Below are 15,795 nucleotides of genomic sequence, written 5' to 3' on the forward strand. Positions count from 1 at the left end.
AGGAGAACAGTTTGGTAAACCCTTGTTTACTGGGCAACAGGCAACAAAGATTTGTGAAAAACTTTGAAGGGAAGAGCTGGGAGGGTGAAGGGTGGCACTGAGAACTATGATGGAGTGCCTGAATGACAATGGGGAATGGATTAGGGAAGTAGGAATCTGGGAAGATGGCAGTGAAGACTGGAAATAGTGTGTTTAATTGGAGAATAAGAAGGTAGTGAGGTTAATGTGGAGAAATAGTGGGATAGACTTAGCTGTCCTGTCTTCTGTAGGGTCCTAGGTTTATGTTGCGATGTAAATGATGACATGTAACACTACTCATTAAACTTTTTTTAGTAGTGGATTTTTCCTGTTCAGTTTGATACCGCTTTTGTGAGCCAGAAGTCACAAGACCAGCATTCTTCAACAAATAATCTCAGGTTCCCTCCCCATGCTATAATGAGAAAGGAAATGTCCTTATTCTGAATCTGTGGAGGAACTGCCTTCCCAATACCTACAGAAGGCACCTGGCATGGCCGGGCTTAAGGTAGCTTTTCTGAATGTCCTTCTTTAGTGACAGAACTGAGGTTTAACTTATGTGATCACCATGTTCAAATATTCTTACACTGCAAATACATGTTTAAAGTGTAAAAGGCCTTTTAATTTTTCCAGCTTGTCTGAAGAGTTTGAAAAGGAATCCTAAAGAATAGTTTCACTTTTAAATATAACTTAAATGTGCATGGATCTAGTCTGTTCTACTTCAGCTTTCCTGTAGAAGTAGTTACTAGGAGAATATGAGAATGCATTTAATAAACTTGAAATACTCAAAAGAATTTAGTGGCATTGTAGCCTGGTGTACGTACTGGAGTCTGAACTAACTCACAATGCCAGAATGAGATCTTGGAATTGTGCTAGGAATATGAAATACCAGCTGAATGCTCAGTTGTTACCATATAAGCAAATGCCAGAGAAGTTGTCAAGAACTCATCCGATTATATGTCATTTTTCAATGTCTATAAGTGCAGTATTTCTTTCTCAAAAAGTGTGTAACAGAACCAGAAACTTAAGGTGTGGAATGGTTTATGTATGTGAAACAGTATTCAGTCTGAAAAAGATGATGGGGATGATTAAGCATGGGGAGTTAAGAGAGTGAGAGCATGTGGAAAATGAAAAATTGGGAGTTGATTATTCAAGTACAGGAGCTGAGGGATCAAAAGAAGTAGCTATGAGAAACAGTAAAATATGGAGCTCCTGACTAGAGGGCATTGTGGATGCTATATGTTTGTGGAATTAAAACAGTGTTGGACAAAGTGATAGAGGAAAAACCTGTCAAAGGTCATTATAATAATCAAAATTCCTTTTGGGTCAGAAGGTCCCTAAGTGCAAATTGACTGGGGCTGCTGAGAGTGTTAGAGGAAAGAACCATTGTGTAGATTACCTTTCTTAAATTCTTCACTAACCACTTGATTTAGACCACTGTCTTGGGCAAAGTCTTTGTCTTGGGATTATGAACATTTTGCTCTGATTCACTATGCTGCTTCTCTGTTTAGTATTTTTTTTTTTAAAGCGATGTCCAAAAGAGAAAGTTCTCAGCAGTCTAAAATAGTGTTTGAAATACTGCTGTAGTAATGGAAGACTGCTGTTAAATTTTCTCCTAAACCATTTTTTCTTGGTAAGATAAGCCCAGTTATCTTAGTCTTTCCCCACGTGTTGTATGCTCTAGCCCTCTAACTTAGTACCACCATTCGTGGGTCTGTCACATGTGTGCCGATATCTCAGATGGAGAAGCAAAGATGGAACTGATATTCTGGATGTGGTCTTATTGCTGATTAGAGATTGATCTTTTCCCATGGTCCCCTCTATGGTAACAGTTTGTGGCTGAGAGGATGCATTGCTGCCTCTCGTTCATCCTGTCCATCAGGATCCCCAAGTTCTTTCTGTTGGATTGCCACCCAGGCAATAGGTCCCCAGCTTCTCTTGATGTATGGGGTTATATCCCATTCTGGGTATAAGACCTTGCATTTGTCTTCACTGAACATCAGGAGATTTGTGTCAAGACATTCCTCTGTCTGAGATCCTTGTATAAGGCAGCCCTGCCATTTAATGTATCAGTTGCCCCTTTGTATCAGTCATGTCCCTTTGGTGTCATCTACTCTCAATAAAGGTGCAGCATGTCCCACCATCCAAGCAAACCTTGTATCAGGCTTTGTTGGGTGCTGCTCATCACTGGCTGCCAGCTAGGTGTTGTGTCCTTAACTATTAACTTTGCCCAGGACAATGTAGCCAGTTTTTCACTTGCCCTATAGCCCACCCATCTGCTTTTGGGAACTGACTGCTTCTCCCAGCATGATGTCTTGGAATCTCCTTGCAGTATTGGAGCTTGGAAGGGTGAGAAGCTAAACCATTTCCTGCCAAACAGTCTTGGGAGTTCAAAAAGTGCCATATGTGGAGATGTTTTCTCCTGTTGAAGAGACTGCAGGATACATAATGGGTGAACTCAGATGCCACTTTAGGGACCAAAAGAGGAACTGGTAGTAAAATTTCAGCTGGCAAAGTTTCTTTGTTGTGAAATCCTATGATGGGACTAGCACTTGAAGAACGGGAACTTCCTGTTACTGAGCTGCGAAGTGTTCCTTGCCCGTGTCTGGTTGTGGGTGGAAGCTGTGTAATCTGTCTGCACTCTGAAAGAAAACTTTCCTGAATTTTTTTCATAATTTTCACTATAAGAAAAATTTTGAAGAAGAATGTGCCCTCTGTGAGGTGTTTGCAGAAGAATTGCAGGGACTTACATTCTCACAGTTTATGTGGGCTTGCAGGAAGGATTCTAGAATACCTTGTGAAATCTTTTCTAATTTGTTCTTGGAATAACGGTGTAAAGCTCTGTGAGCAGTTGTGTTCTGTACATCCAAGTGATGTCAGATACATGGAAATCTGAAACCACACAAAGAGCACAGGCACAAGGAGCTCAGCAGCATCCTCCTGCTGATTCACTCTCATTTTGAGTCTGTACAGTGGGAGAGAACTCTATGCCTGCAAAGTGAGTGAGATATGAACTGTCTTGATCTCAGTGGGGTTTTGTTTATGTTCTGAAACCTTTTAAATGTTAGTGTTAGCGTCTCTTAGTAGTTGCTTGATCAGACACGTCTAGTTAATATTCATGTGGCAGTCTCCAGTGCTTTGGCCCAGATAACACATCTTCCTATTAATAAGGATTATTAAAACCAGCTATCATATAATGAAACTGTATATAATAATATAATGATACCAAAGCAACTCTGTCCTGCTTTTTGCTAAAGGAAAAGATAAATTTTAGATCATATGTCTTGTTTTTTATTAACTAAATCCAGTTTTTGCAAATAAGTGGGTTTGAAGGCACTTGTCATGCAAATCCCGGTATTTGTCTCCTTCAGCATTCTTGCTGTTTGGATAATATTTTGAATTTTCTTTCCTGCTTCAGCTCTGGTGTGTTTTTTCTTTATTAAATCATTCTGGACAGCTCTTCCAGCTGATGTGGCAGATGAAGGTGTGTGTGTATAGTGAAATCTAGAAGAGAAAATGTTGCTTGTATATACCTGGACTAAGCCATTTACCTAATTTGTCTAAAATAGGGATTTGAACTTGTGTTCATCGAATAGTTTCCTTCCTATCCTTTCCTCAAGTTTGAGGATGTTTTTGTTTTGGGGAAAAGAGGGGCTCATGGACTGCCTTTGTGGTGACAGCAGACTGCTTTGGTGAGGTGATTTTAGTGCAAATAAGGTGCCGGGCCTGGACCTGGAAGATAAAACTACACTGCTGAAAAATTTACAGGGAATGTACATGAGGAAGAGAAGAGGAGAAACAAGGGAGAATCTCTAACTGATAAATTCAGTAATTATGAGCAGTCATGGCCTGATTTGGCCAGGCATTAGACATCTTCATGTTATGACGTTCCCAATTGTTCACAACCACCATGTCTTTGTTTCATTTGGGAGCCACTGATGTGAAATAATTTGGAGACAACTTCCTTTTTAGACCAGACTTGTAGTGATTTGCTCTTCATCCTCTTTTGTGTGAACCCTTTGCAGCTCATCCATAGTTGTGCTTTTCCATAGTATTAGTTCAAAATACATTCCTATAAATATAGCAAGTTAAGACAAGTTGAACTTTAGGAGAGGATTTTCTCTTTTTTATTAATATTTGCATTGCAGAACTTCCTCAAACTGCAAGTGTTCTGCTATGCTTACCTTGGCAGATGTGTTGCTTAGCTAGCATGTAATTAGGTGTTATACTTGCTAACTTTCAGTTGGTTTTATGATTACAAGAAGTGTTAGCAATAAGAAAGGCACTTGCCTTGTGGCAAATGAGGACAACTGATACATAAGGTTTTTTTAATCCCAGGTACATGTGAGAAATGTGAGAAGTAGCTGAGTGAGGTTCTAGCAGGAAGTGTGTTTCTGTGTCAATTTGAAAGGATGGTTTTGCTGTTCACTAACCTATCCTTTTCTTGAGTTTTAGATTCTCTTTAAGCTTGATGCTCAAATCTTATGGTACAAAATTAATGGAACAGATAGGACTTTTGCTCTCCTGAAACTTCATTCATTTGTTTTTCCCATGCTTGCAGTATTTTGAAATGAGTACTGAGATATTGTTTGGATATTTTAATTTAAATTGAAAATGCAGAAACTGGTATTAATGCACATAATGTATGTGTTCTACTGGGCTGATGGGATTTCTATTTCTCAAAAAATATTACTTTCATTCTTAATTTAAAGACTTAGTGACATTCATAGATCAAAGTAATGAATGTTCCCTTAGATCTTTGACTGGACTTGGGTGTTAGCATTATAGAATTAGTGCTATGATGCATGTGTTTATCACTCTCACTTTATAGCTGCAGGTAAGTGTTAGTTTACTGTAATTTAGAAACTATTGGAGGGGCTTTTTTGCTCTGTATTGAGAGCTTCTTGTCAAGAGAATTACTGACTTTGATATGTTTCAGTACCATTCCTGGCTAGCCATTTTCTAGGCGAATTAACTTTTTTCAGTATCACAAAAGATAAAGGTGTTACTGCCAGTGTTAATCCATGTCTCTTCATGATGATGGCCAAGCATATGCAGGTGACAGCGCTTCTCTTAAGCTCTATAGCTTTGAGGCTGAATCTATCTTTAGAAGAGAGATGGAGACAAACTTTTTCATAGTTCTACTTCTTGAAATGCAAGGCTAATTCTCTAATTGGTTTGGTTCATCTTAGTGCCCATAGGCAAGGGGGCATGACAGATGCTGCTTAGACTGTTATGAATTCTCCAAACAAGTTTGTTTTCTGTAATACTCTCTTAGGTCACATTTCAATCACAGGATATTGCTGGTCTCTGTTCTCTATTGTTGAAAAAATGAAGGTGGAAATGAAATGTTCCTTTTCTCAGGTTCTTGATTTCTGCAATCTGATGTTTGTTTGGTTTTATTTTAAATTTTTAGGTTGCTAGTTTTAATGTTGTGATAGATGACATACCATGCTGTAATATGTAATTAATTGGATTTGCACTTCTAGCATGCTAGCAGCCTGCCAGGTTTCCTTGTAGGAGCTGACAAAAGGTTTAATGACTTCTTTGTGAGTTGTTCTGTTTTCAATCCTAGGCAGATAGGCTGGAGATATTGGGAGAAACTATGATTCACTTGTGCCAAGACTGAAAACCAAAATCATTAGAAACTTTGAATGTCTGCTTTTTCTCCTACCATGCAAAATAAATTACAGCTAAAGCAATTGGGGCTAAAATGGGAGTAACACTTGGGTTTTGATGATCTAGCTTAAGTAATTTAGTGATTTTATGTGAAACTTTTTAGCTGTGGTTTGTGAAGGTACAGATCACTATTTATTGCCAGTAAAGCTAGGCTGGACAGGCAGGACATAATGTTAGAGGTGCACCAGTATATTTTTCAAAGGGTATTGGCAGAGTCCTTCAGCACATTGTAAAATATTGATCTTGAGTTAAAAAGGACACTTCTGACAATGCTTAGGATGATTTAACTTTTCCAGGCATAACTTCTAGGTTACTACTTCTGTAGTGATAGCTTCTGTATTCTTTGGTTTCCTGGTTCTCAATCTATTATTATAATCATATGGTCAGCCATATGTAGACTATGTTATAGTATGTGACTAGAATTAGAAACGTCTTGAAATGTGTTTTGTGAACTTTTAAAATTAAACTATTTCCAAAAAAGCTTCTCAGCAACTCAGAGGCTATTCAGTGTAAACTAGTCAGTTACAGTATGCGTTTCTCTGGGTTTTGGAAAAATATTAAATATTGATGGAATCATTTCCTTGAAGCTCCATTGACTTAGGCTAAGAGAGCCTGTTTTGTTTTTATGTGCTTCAAATAAAATAAAAACAGCAACTGTGAATAACTTTCTAGAGATAATTTGGCCAATCTTTCTGTCAATACAACCAACCAGAATATTAGCCAGCACAGGGAAAATCACAGCTGGTAGGCAATGTATTTCTTGTTCTGTAGTTATAACTTCTTATTTTGTTTTGCAGTGGAGCAGAAATACTATGTTATCTGCCTCGTTAGTAATCATCATTGGTTTTTAAAGATTCGGACCATTTACTCAGAGGATATTAGCTGTTTGCTGCTTTAGATATGAGATTTCATTAACGTCACTACAGAACTGATAAAATAAGAGTGGTCTAGCCTGGAAAGCCACAATGGCTGGGGCTTCTACAGACTGCTAAACTCCTAGTCACAGGGCATGAGCATACTCCTGTGCTTGACAAGAAATAAGTGAAAAAGCAAGTGTTCATGGTGTTGGCACTGCCAGAAAGTGCGAGCTGCTTTTCCCATTTTCTCTGGGAGGGGAGAGGAGGAGAGAAGAGTGTTAAAGAAGGTGTCCTGTAGTTATCTATCCCTTAGATCACTCTGAAGAGTCTGCCAATGCCATCAGAATCTTCTGAGGTTTCTAGTTTAATGCATCAGATACTGTTCAGTTTACTTGCATAATAGTTTCCAGTATGTTACTGAAACTTACACTTTTAAAGATGTTAAATCTTGTATTTGAATTTTTGACAAAACTTATTTTCCTGTAAAATGGTTTACTTCCTTGCCTGCAGCTGTGCTGGCTGTAGAAAGTCTTGTCTGAGGAACTCCAGTGGATTGGCAAAAATACAATTTGAAATTAGTTGATATACCATTCAGAGAACTGTTTTTGCTGAGCAGGGACCAAAGACTGCCCAAGTATCAAGTGATTCCAGACTCGACGTGTTTCTGACTGCTGTATCAATGATTACGATTGCAGTATCTTTAATGCAGGCAAAAGCATATGTCCTTTATTTTGTGAGTATATCAGTCATTGTTTCCAAAATCTGAAATCTTGGTGAGAAGTGTAGCTGACAACTGTTCTTTACCTGCATTAAAGAGGATACCGCAAATGTAATGTGGTCAGATTCATGTGCCCTATATTTCAAGAAGTTTTAATTTCCATTTAATTCTGTCAAAGTGTAAAGATGACAGAATTATGTAGCTGTCCCTAGCCTGGGTGTTTTACTGTGTGCTAGCTACCAAAATGGTGATTTTTAAATTATTTATAATAAAAACAGTATCCAGTGTCTGAGGAAAGAGGAGAACATGGACAGGACATGATTAATGCAAAATTTAACGAAACTCCTGTTCCTGTGCAACAGGAAGACATCTGTGTTGATAATCCAGCACTTTCAGCTGCCCTTGAAGAATGTGTCCATATATTTATAACATACACATAATCTGCTTCTGTCTGCAATAGAAAGCAGTTTGCCTTCTATGCAGGTAGCATTTTACATGGATTACATTTAGTTCTGCAGTCCATTCAGCTTTAGACACGTAATCATGATAAGTAACATTAAACATTTTACGTGATAATACCCATTGCCACAGCCTTTCCTTATTTATCTGCTGGCAGTGTTCCTCTGCCTTCACCAAACTTCTCAAACCTGTTACTGACATCACATATGCAGCACTGAGCAGAAATGAGCTGTTGTAGTGTCTCAAGGAACACATGCCACATTGGTACGTTACATGCTGTACTTAGTTTTGAGAATTTAAATATTGTTTTGCTTGATGAAGTAATGTTAATAAGCCTAAATGGTAATTTAGCAATTTTGTCTCAGTGTTCGTTCTGATTTGTACAATTTAGTTCTTATTATTGACTGTCAGCTAGTATCGAGTACACCAGGCATCTGCATTAAGCTTGAAAACACTAGTTGAGATCTCCTGTTAGGAGGAGGACTTTAATGGCTTCCACTGTAGGAATAAAATTATTGTAGTTATTGATGGGATGTATAGATTTTTGCAGTGTTTGTTTTTAATGTAGGAATTATAAAAGCTTGGTGAAAATTGTGGTTGCTAAAATGCTAGGTTTTGATCATCTCAAGAAGATCTTGCCAATGTGTTACATTACTTTCCTAAACAGAAATTAGAGGTCTTTTCTATGAAAACATTTTTCCAATTGTATCTTGCATTTTATCTTTCCTTTGTAGCTAAACCAGGTGGACGGGTGAAATGTCAGTATATTTCTGCTGTGGATAAAGTGATCTTTGTGGACGATTATGCAGTAGGATGTAGGAAAGATCTCAATGGCATCTTACTGTTGGACACAGCCCTGCAAACGCCTGTTTCAAAACAAGATGACGTGGTTCAGCTTGAATTGCCAGTTACGGAGGTAAGATGTGGAGGGAGGGAACAAAAAGAGGCACGTAAATAACTGTGTCGGCAATACTGAAACCAGACATTTTTGACTCTTGACTTTCTAGGGTGATTTTAACACCATCTAATAGAAGAGTTTCTTAGTTGTTAGCTGTCATAGGGTCATAGCTTTTCACAGTTATCTGTATCTCAAACAAGTAAGAGCATGCCTCAAGACTACATTACTTCAGATGAAAGAACTTTTTAGTGACCAGAGATAAGGACTCATTTCCCCACCTTTGCCAGTGCTTGTGTATGGAATCTATGTTTACTTGTAGAAGTTAGTCTGCCCTGTTAGACATGCCCGATTTGTTGTTGTTGTTTTTGTTGTTGTTGTAGTCTTCAGGAAAGGAAAGATGAAATTAGGTAATATGGTGTTTCATCATTTGAAGAATTAGAGCTGGAATCTAAGTTTTCTAGCAAGGTCAGCTGGCCTAACAAAAGACTTTTTTCTGTGCAAACCTGGCTTCCCTTACATGTTTGGATCAGCTGTAACACAGTACTTCGTGGCACAGTACTTTGAGCATTTAGTATCACTTTAAGAGAAGCTAATGTAGACATTTCTGCTTAAGAGTGTAGTGCTTAGGATTTTGTTGCATTTGTTTATCCTCAGCACTGATGTAAATTATTTATGTGCTTCTGAAGTATTGAATAACAGGTGCTAACTATGAATCAAGAATGTATGTTATATGTGAAGTTTTTAACTGTGTGACTTGAGTAGCAGTAATGGCAATAAAATGTTTCACAGAGGTCTCTGAAGAGAGCTTTCCAGGCTCCTGATGCTTGTTGCCCACTGGCATCACTTTTATACCCTTTGTGGGTTACTAAAGAATCTTGGTATGTGTGTCTGAGTGTGAAGAAAGTGTCAGAGGTCAGGATTTCCTTCCATAAGGTCTGCTGTGGCATGTTTGCAGTCTCACATGGTTCAATATAACTTAAAAGTTTGTGTCAGTTTTTTGGCACAAAGATTCTTGGGTTCTAAAGAGTTTACAGACCCTTATTTACAGCCCTTCTCTGTAAAGATCCTTCATGTAGAAAAAGAAGTGTGGGGCTCGTTAGGAATAGCTTTGGGAGTTTCATCACCGAATCAGTGAGGAAGAAGGCAAAACATTAGCAGCCTTAAGTTCTTCCTTTTAATTTTAAAAGTCAGTAGCCCAGACCTTGGAAAATTTTAGTAAATATTAAGCAAATATCATACAAACACATCTGTCCACCTCTTTCATCATAGAAAGGTCAAAAACTTTCATCCAAGGAAGGGAGTTTACTGTTTAGTTTTCTCTAGAACCTTTCTGCTAATTTTTACACTTAATTTAAATAGTCTTCTAAGTAGTTTGATCTGCTAGTAGTGCAGTGCACCTTTATGGATTACTAATTGTCAGAATTAACAAACTGAAGCAACCTCTATGCTGTTTTGAATTCATTATAGAACACTACCATTTAGGAACTTCTACAGTCTGTTATTCTTCTGATACATCTTTAGCTAGGGGGCTGTTTTTCCTTATTTCAGTCTTTCTTCCCCTGAACTTCTTAATGCCATAACTAAGGGGCCTTTTGGTCTGTTCTGTTTTGACAAGTTTGTGGTTGTTTAAAGGACTGGTTGACCATTGTCCTTGGGTAATATTTCTCTGTATTTGTAACTTGAAAGAGTTCCTGTAATATTTTTCAGATGTTAACCCACCTAACAACAGATTTAGAATACTCCGTGCCTTGCACATTAAGCATACCTTTAAATCTTACCTGTCAACATGAAGTTAGCAGACAGAGGGGTAAGCTGGAAACAGATGAGACTTGGAAGAAAATGTCTATAAGTGGATGTTTATAGCATTCTTTCCTAGCTGCATTATTTCTGAGTTTTAAGAACTAAGTTCTAAACTAGCCTGGGTTTTTCTTTGCCCAATTTTTCAGCTTTACTGCATTAGCATTCTAAATAACTTCTCTCTAATTTTATTGCAATGTTGTTGTTCTCATTATTATCTATCTTTTTGAAGGTACAAAGCTACTCAGAATGGCAAGACTTTTGTTCTTGCTGTCACTTTTTATCATTAAAGCTGAATGAATCCTTTTGAAGAGAAAGCATTGGGCAATAGATGCCTCCTCATTGCTTGCTTTAATAGATCTTCAGTTGTAATTTATATGACTGAATTTTTCAACATTTGATAATATTGCCCTTGAGGGAATTTGTAGTAATTACTGTTACCATTGCTGAAGTTTATCTGTGGGTTGGCCTGTGAGATAAAATTTGGAGTATCATACTCAGGTCTGGATCTTTTATGGGAATTATGCTGATATAATATATGATAAAGTTGAATCTGGCAAAGGACATTTCTGAGAGTAATGATACAGGCATAATTCCTGTTGTAGTTACTCAGTGTGGGTGCTAACTTTGCTTACACATCTGCATTTTAGGCTCAGCAGCTGTTATCTGCTTGCATAGAAAAAGTAGATGTTTCTAGCACAGAGGGATATGATTTGTTCATCACACAACTGAAGGATGGCTTAAAAAATACCTCACATGAAACAGCAGCAAATCATAAAGTTGCAAAGGTAAGAATTTGTCTTTGTACTGTATAACATGGATTCCCACATCTAATTTGTGTGTCTACCATTGAAATATACAAAATCTGTGACTGAGTGCGGTGGATTTTGTTTGAAGACAGGGGAATATATTATCTGTTCCTTAGTTTTATGTGTGAAGCTTCACTTGGTAAGAGAATAAACAAGATTTCTTGTTTCTTGCTGATAAAGTCAACTTATAAACCCAACTGAGCTAAAAATTTGAAGTTACTAACTTTCCTTGTGTTATGTTCATGTTGCTTTTGTGCTTCTGTTGTTATATTTCTTGATATTACATGTGCTTTGGTTTTGACACTTTTATGATCTGTTTGTTGTTTATATGTTAAAATTTTTAAACAGACACTTTTTTCTTGTTTAGTGGGCAACGGTTACGTTCCACCTTCCTCATCATGTTTTGAAGTCTGTCGCCAGTGCCATTGTAAATGAACTCAAGAAGATAAATCAAAATATTGCTGCCTTACCTGTAGCATCCTCTGTGATGGATAGGTTATCTTACCTCTTACCCAGCGCACGACCAGAGCTTGGTGTGGGACCTGGGCGATCTGTGGACAGGTATATTAAGACAAAATAAGTGATGAATTTGACCCCTTAGTTGTATCAGGATAAGCTCTTAGATGACATTAACTTATTTGCCAAAGAATTAGTCCTGTTCTGTTCTTTGTTCTTACACATACAGCTAATTAACTGTTTAATGTGTGCTGTGCCATACATGTTATTGAATTTAGCAAAGCCTTTATAGACTCCACAAGACTGACTGGGTTTTAGCTTTAATGCAAGCGGAATTTACCTTGCTCTTAATACCAACATAAACTTTTAGAAAGGTAATAATTGCAGCCTTAAATATATACTACTTTGTATCCTGAAGTCAGTTGCTTTTCCTTCATACAAGAAAGAGTCATGCTTATGTTTTATGGTTTAGAAGTTTAGGAAGTTACCTTTGCAGAACATATATATGCTACTTCTGCTCTTGTCACCTGCTATGTGTTTGGGGTAAGAGAACATTTTACTTCAGATTGCTGCTTAATCTCTTTCTGATCCAAGTGGTAATGTATACACAAGCAAGTAACCCATTATTTTAACCTTCTTAAGTGGAGACTAGTTAGAATTCTGGTAAATCTTCTAAGCTTATAAATTATTCTTTCTTGAAAGTGTCTGTACAAATATTACTTTGCATGTGTATTATCATTTCTTACACCTCAAATAATTTAATGAATTTGATTTCATCTCTTAGCTTTCCCTCCCCAAGCCTTCAGGTCTACCTGTACCTCACCATATTGTATTTTGATTAGAGCTCTCCTAAGATCTGTCTCTTGAGCTGGTATAGTGTCAAGTTAAGATAGCTCTTATGTGGGTGTTGCTAGAATAGATTACTTCCTTGGCAGGAAATGTTTAATATTTTCATTCTCTTATAAGACAGCAAAAATCTCCTGGAACTGAGAAGCAGAAAGAGGAAATAAGGCACCTTTCCATCTAACAGCTCTAGTTCTTGGGAGAACAAAGCTCTGTCAAGGGAAAAGAAAAACTGATACTCATTTCTCATGTACTGTTGCAGATGAGGGACATGCACTGAGTGAAGGTGGAAAAGAGAGGAACTTCTTTGGTCTCTAACTGTTGAGTTGCAGAGAGGTTCATATTTTGGGATGTAGTAGTTTAAAATTTATAAGTATTATAGTATGTGGTGAGTGATGACAGGGAGGGCAGGGATTGGACCATGTATTCAGTTAAGCCTAAAATATCCCTTTAGAGTATTTTTAAATATGCCTATTCATATCTGTTTAACTGTTTAAGAACCCCAAATTTTTTACAGTAGTTGTCATGTTAAAAAAAAAATCCAACTCTCTTGCAGTTGGGCTAGATTCTCCACCTGCCTTCGATGCAGAATAGCTTTGGGTATCTGATGCTTTTCTGCAGGTGGATCAAATAGCTTGTTTTATTAATCTTGCTTTTAAGATCCATAGGTAGCTGTGCGCCTTTTCTTTTTTACTGGGGATGTACTTTGAGCACCCAAGTGAGGAAACTTTGTAACTTTCCTGTAATAGTTAATTAAAATTTTATGTGTAAGTTATAGGTTTGTGCTATTTTTAATGGTTACTAAAGGACTGAAAGTCTTATAAATAGTTTGGGTTTTTAATTTTAAGTGGCAATTTTGGGTAATGTAGAGTTTTTCACCTTTCTAGGTCTTTGATGTATAGTGAAGCTAACAGACGGGAGACATTCACTTCATGGCCTCATGTGGGTTATCGGTGGGCACAGCCAGATCCTATGGCTCAAGCTGGATTCTATCACCAGGCAAGAGATCTAATTGTTCTTACTGTTTGTTCCCCAGGTGGAAGGGCAGGGGAAAAGAGGTGATGTTTTTCAGTCAGGTTTTTTTTTTTAATGGATTCCTTCAATTATGCATAAACCATAAAAAACTTTGTCATTTGTTGCTGCTGGCGATAAATTGATCACACGGACACAAGTCAAGGTATGGTGAAAGGAAGAGAGAGTTTATTTTTCCTCTCTGGATTTATAGGTTTCTGACCACAGCCAGGGATTGGATGGTCAGGATAACACTTTCTCACTGCACTGGCTGTGAGAGATGTCCATCACAAGACGTGTAACAGAAAGAATGTACACATATCTATGTTTACAGTTAGTGTCCTGGGAATGTCTTTAGAAAACTATGTCAGCAAGCTCAGAAGCTGAGTTTTCAGGGCGACAGTCATTCAGCTCATTTTTTCATTTTTTTTTTTTTTAAGTTTCAAGGGGTGTTGGTGTCTTGAGTTTGCTTCTTTTTGGTTTTTTTTTGTACAGATCACGGAAAATACTGTTCTGAACTTCAGTATATAAAACTTTTTGAAATACCAGATTAATCTGAGTTAACAGTAATAGAGATGAAATTGGTTGTTATGTAGAATCTGTCCTTCTTGTTAGATTATTGAGTAAATAATCCTTTTTATATTACAAGTAAAGCAAAAAAGCAGTAAGCTTGGCACTAGAGTTCTCTAACCATACATTGCTGGTAGAACTTAATTGTATCTAACAGAGGTCCTAGATCACATTACATGTTAGGCTTAGTGAATAAATACAACCTCAATGTTTTGTTCCACTACTTTTATTTATTTACATTTTTCATTCCTTGAAATTATTCCTGCTTTAAAAAAATATTTATAATATGGATTTAGATAATGATGGCCGGGCAGTTCCCACCATTTGACAGCAATACTGTCTGTTGCAATCTGTCAGTTGCAAAGTGTGATAGGTGGATGAAATTTTTGGTGATTTCTTAAACTTGTGCAGAAGGTGAGATGCAGGGAATTCATATGTTGGAATTGCATTTGCATGTCTTGAAATGAGGTCTTGAAAATGCTAAATTTTAAGAGAATGAAAATTTTGATTGCTTTTCCTCAGTTACTTCAGCTAGTAACAATTGTTCTTTGCAGAGGAGGGGTAGAGAATACTTTGTCCTAAGAGATTGGTAGGAATATTTTTTAACCCGTGTTTATCCAAGCATGTATTCTGCTGCAGTTCTAAATTTTTTGAACCTTGTGAACTTTTGCAAAAAAAAAACAACAAAGTAATTTCTGTTCTGTGTATGTTGTTTGCATCCAATGACTTGCATGAATGTTAGTTCTGGATCTCTTCTATGGTAACATATATCTTTTTTTTTTTTAATGTGAAGTTCTGCCACTTTGTAGTATATAAAAATTGTGGTCTATTATATGTTTAATGTGATGGCTTTAGTATGTCACTAAAGGGAAAGAACTTTATTACCTAGTTAAAAGTGTTTTGTAGTACATAGCTATATAAATTTCAAGTGTTTCTTCCTATTTTCATAGCCTGCTTCATCAGGAGATGACAGAGCCATGTGCTTTACCTGTAGTGTGTGCTTGGTGTGCTGGGAGCCTACAGATGAACCTTGGTAAGTTTAATGATGTGTGAAGTACACTTGATTTTGTGCTGAAGAGGTTAGAAATCTTCAAAGGACAAAATTCAACATATCTCAGTGGTATTTCTGGTGAGTTTAGGACAAGTCATTGACAAGAATGAGTTTCCAGAATGATTCCATGGAACAAATCACAAAAAGATTTGATGTACTATATCAAATTTCTTTATAATACTAAAAGAAAAAACAAATGTGGTTTGTTTTATTTCTTAATTCTGATTTGCTATTTCATTTCAAATTGCTCCTTGAGAGCTGTCAGCCAATATTCAAAACTGAGTCTTCTATTTGATTGTGACTAGAATACATCTCATTTCAGGTTCAAAAACTGTCATGGCTATGTAGTCCATATTTGCCTTTTCTGTGAAGTTTCAGTATGCATTACTAGCTTCCTGAATAATCTAAAATTGATTCTGCATAGTGATATAAATGTGGGACCTTACACTGATTAAAGAGTTCTTAATGTAATATTTTTTTTGGATTAGTTGATAATTTATAATCTTTTCTTGAACACATCAGATTCCTGACTTGCTGGAAACTTTCCCTTGCAATATTATCTTCATAGTTTTTGTCTACTCTTTTCACTTAGGATTTTCAAGACATTTTGTAGCTGTGTAATTGTTCTTGTC

At 36.9% G+C, this 15,795-nt stretch overlaps 1 protein-coding gene across 4 annotated transcripts in view; it reads left to right on the forward strand.

Moving 5' to 3' along the window:
• Positions 1-15,795, forward strand: part of BIRC6 (baculoviral IAP repeat containing 6) — a 174,982-nt gene that overhangs the window by 7,108 nt on the left and 152,079 nt on the right. For all 4 annotated transcript variants that reach the window (XM_014255965.2, XM_014255963.2, XM_014255964.2 and 1 more), the window contains exons 2-6: positions 8,463-8,644; positions 11,074-11,211; positions 11,600-11,793; positions 13,419-13,530; positions 15,063-15,145. In XM_014255965.2, the coding sequence (XP_014111440.2) occupies positions 8,463-8,644; positions 11,074-11,211; positions 11,600-11,793; positions 13,419-13,530; positions 15,063-15,145 (709 nt within the window). The remainder of the gene's footprint in view (positions 1-8,462; positions 8,645-11,073; positions 11,212-11,599; positions 11,794-13,418; positions 13,531-15,062; positions 15,146-15,795) is intronic.

The sequence above is a fragment of the Pseudopodoces humilis genome, chromosome 3, assembly GCF_049639895.1.
Source record: "Pseudopodoces humilis isolate 2021_Gansu_Grassland_sample_001 chromosome 3, ASM4963989v1, whole genome shotgun sequence".
Taxonomy (NCBI): domain Eukaryota; kingdom Metazoa; phylum Chordata; class Aves; order Passeriformes; family Paridae; genus Pseudopodoces; species Pseudopodoces humilis.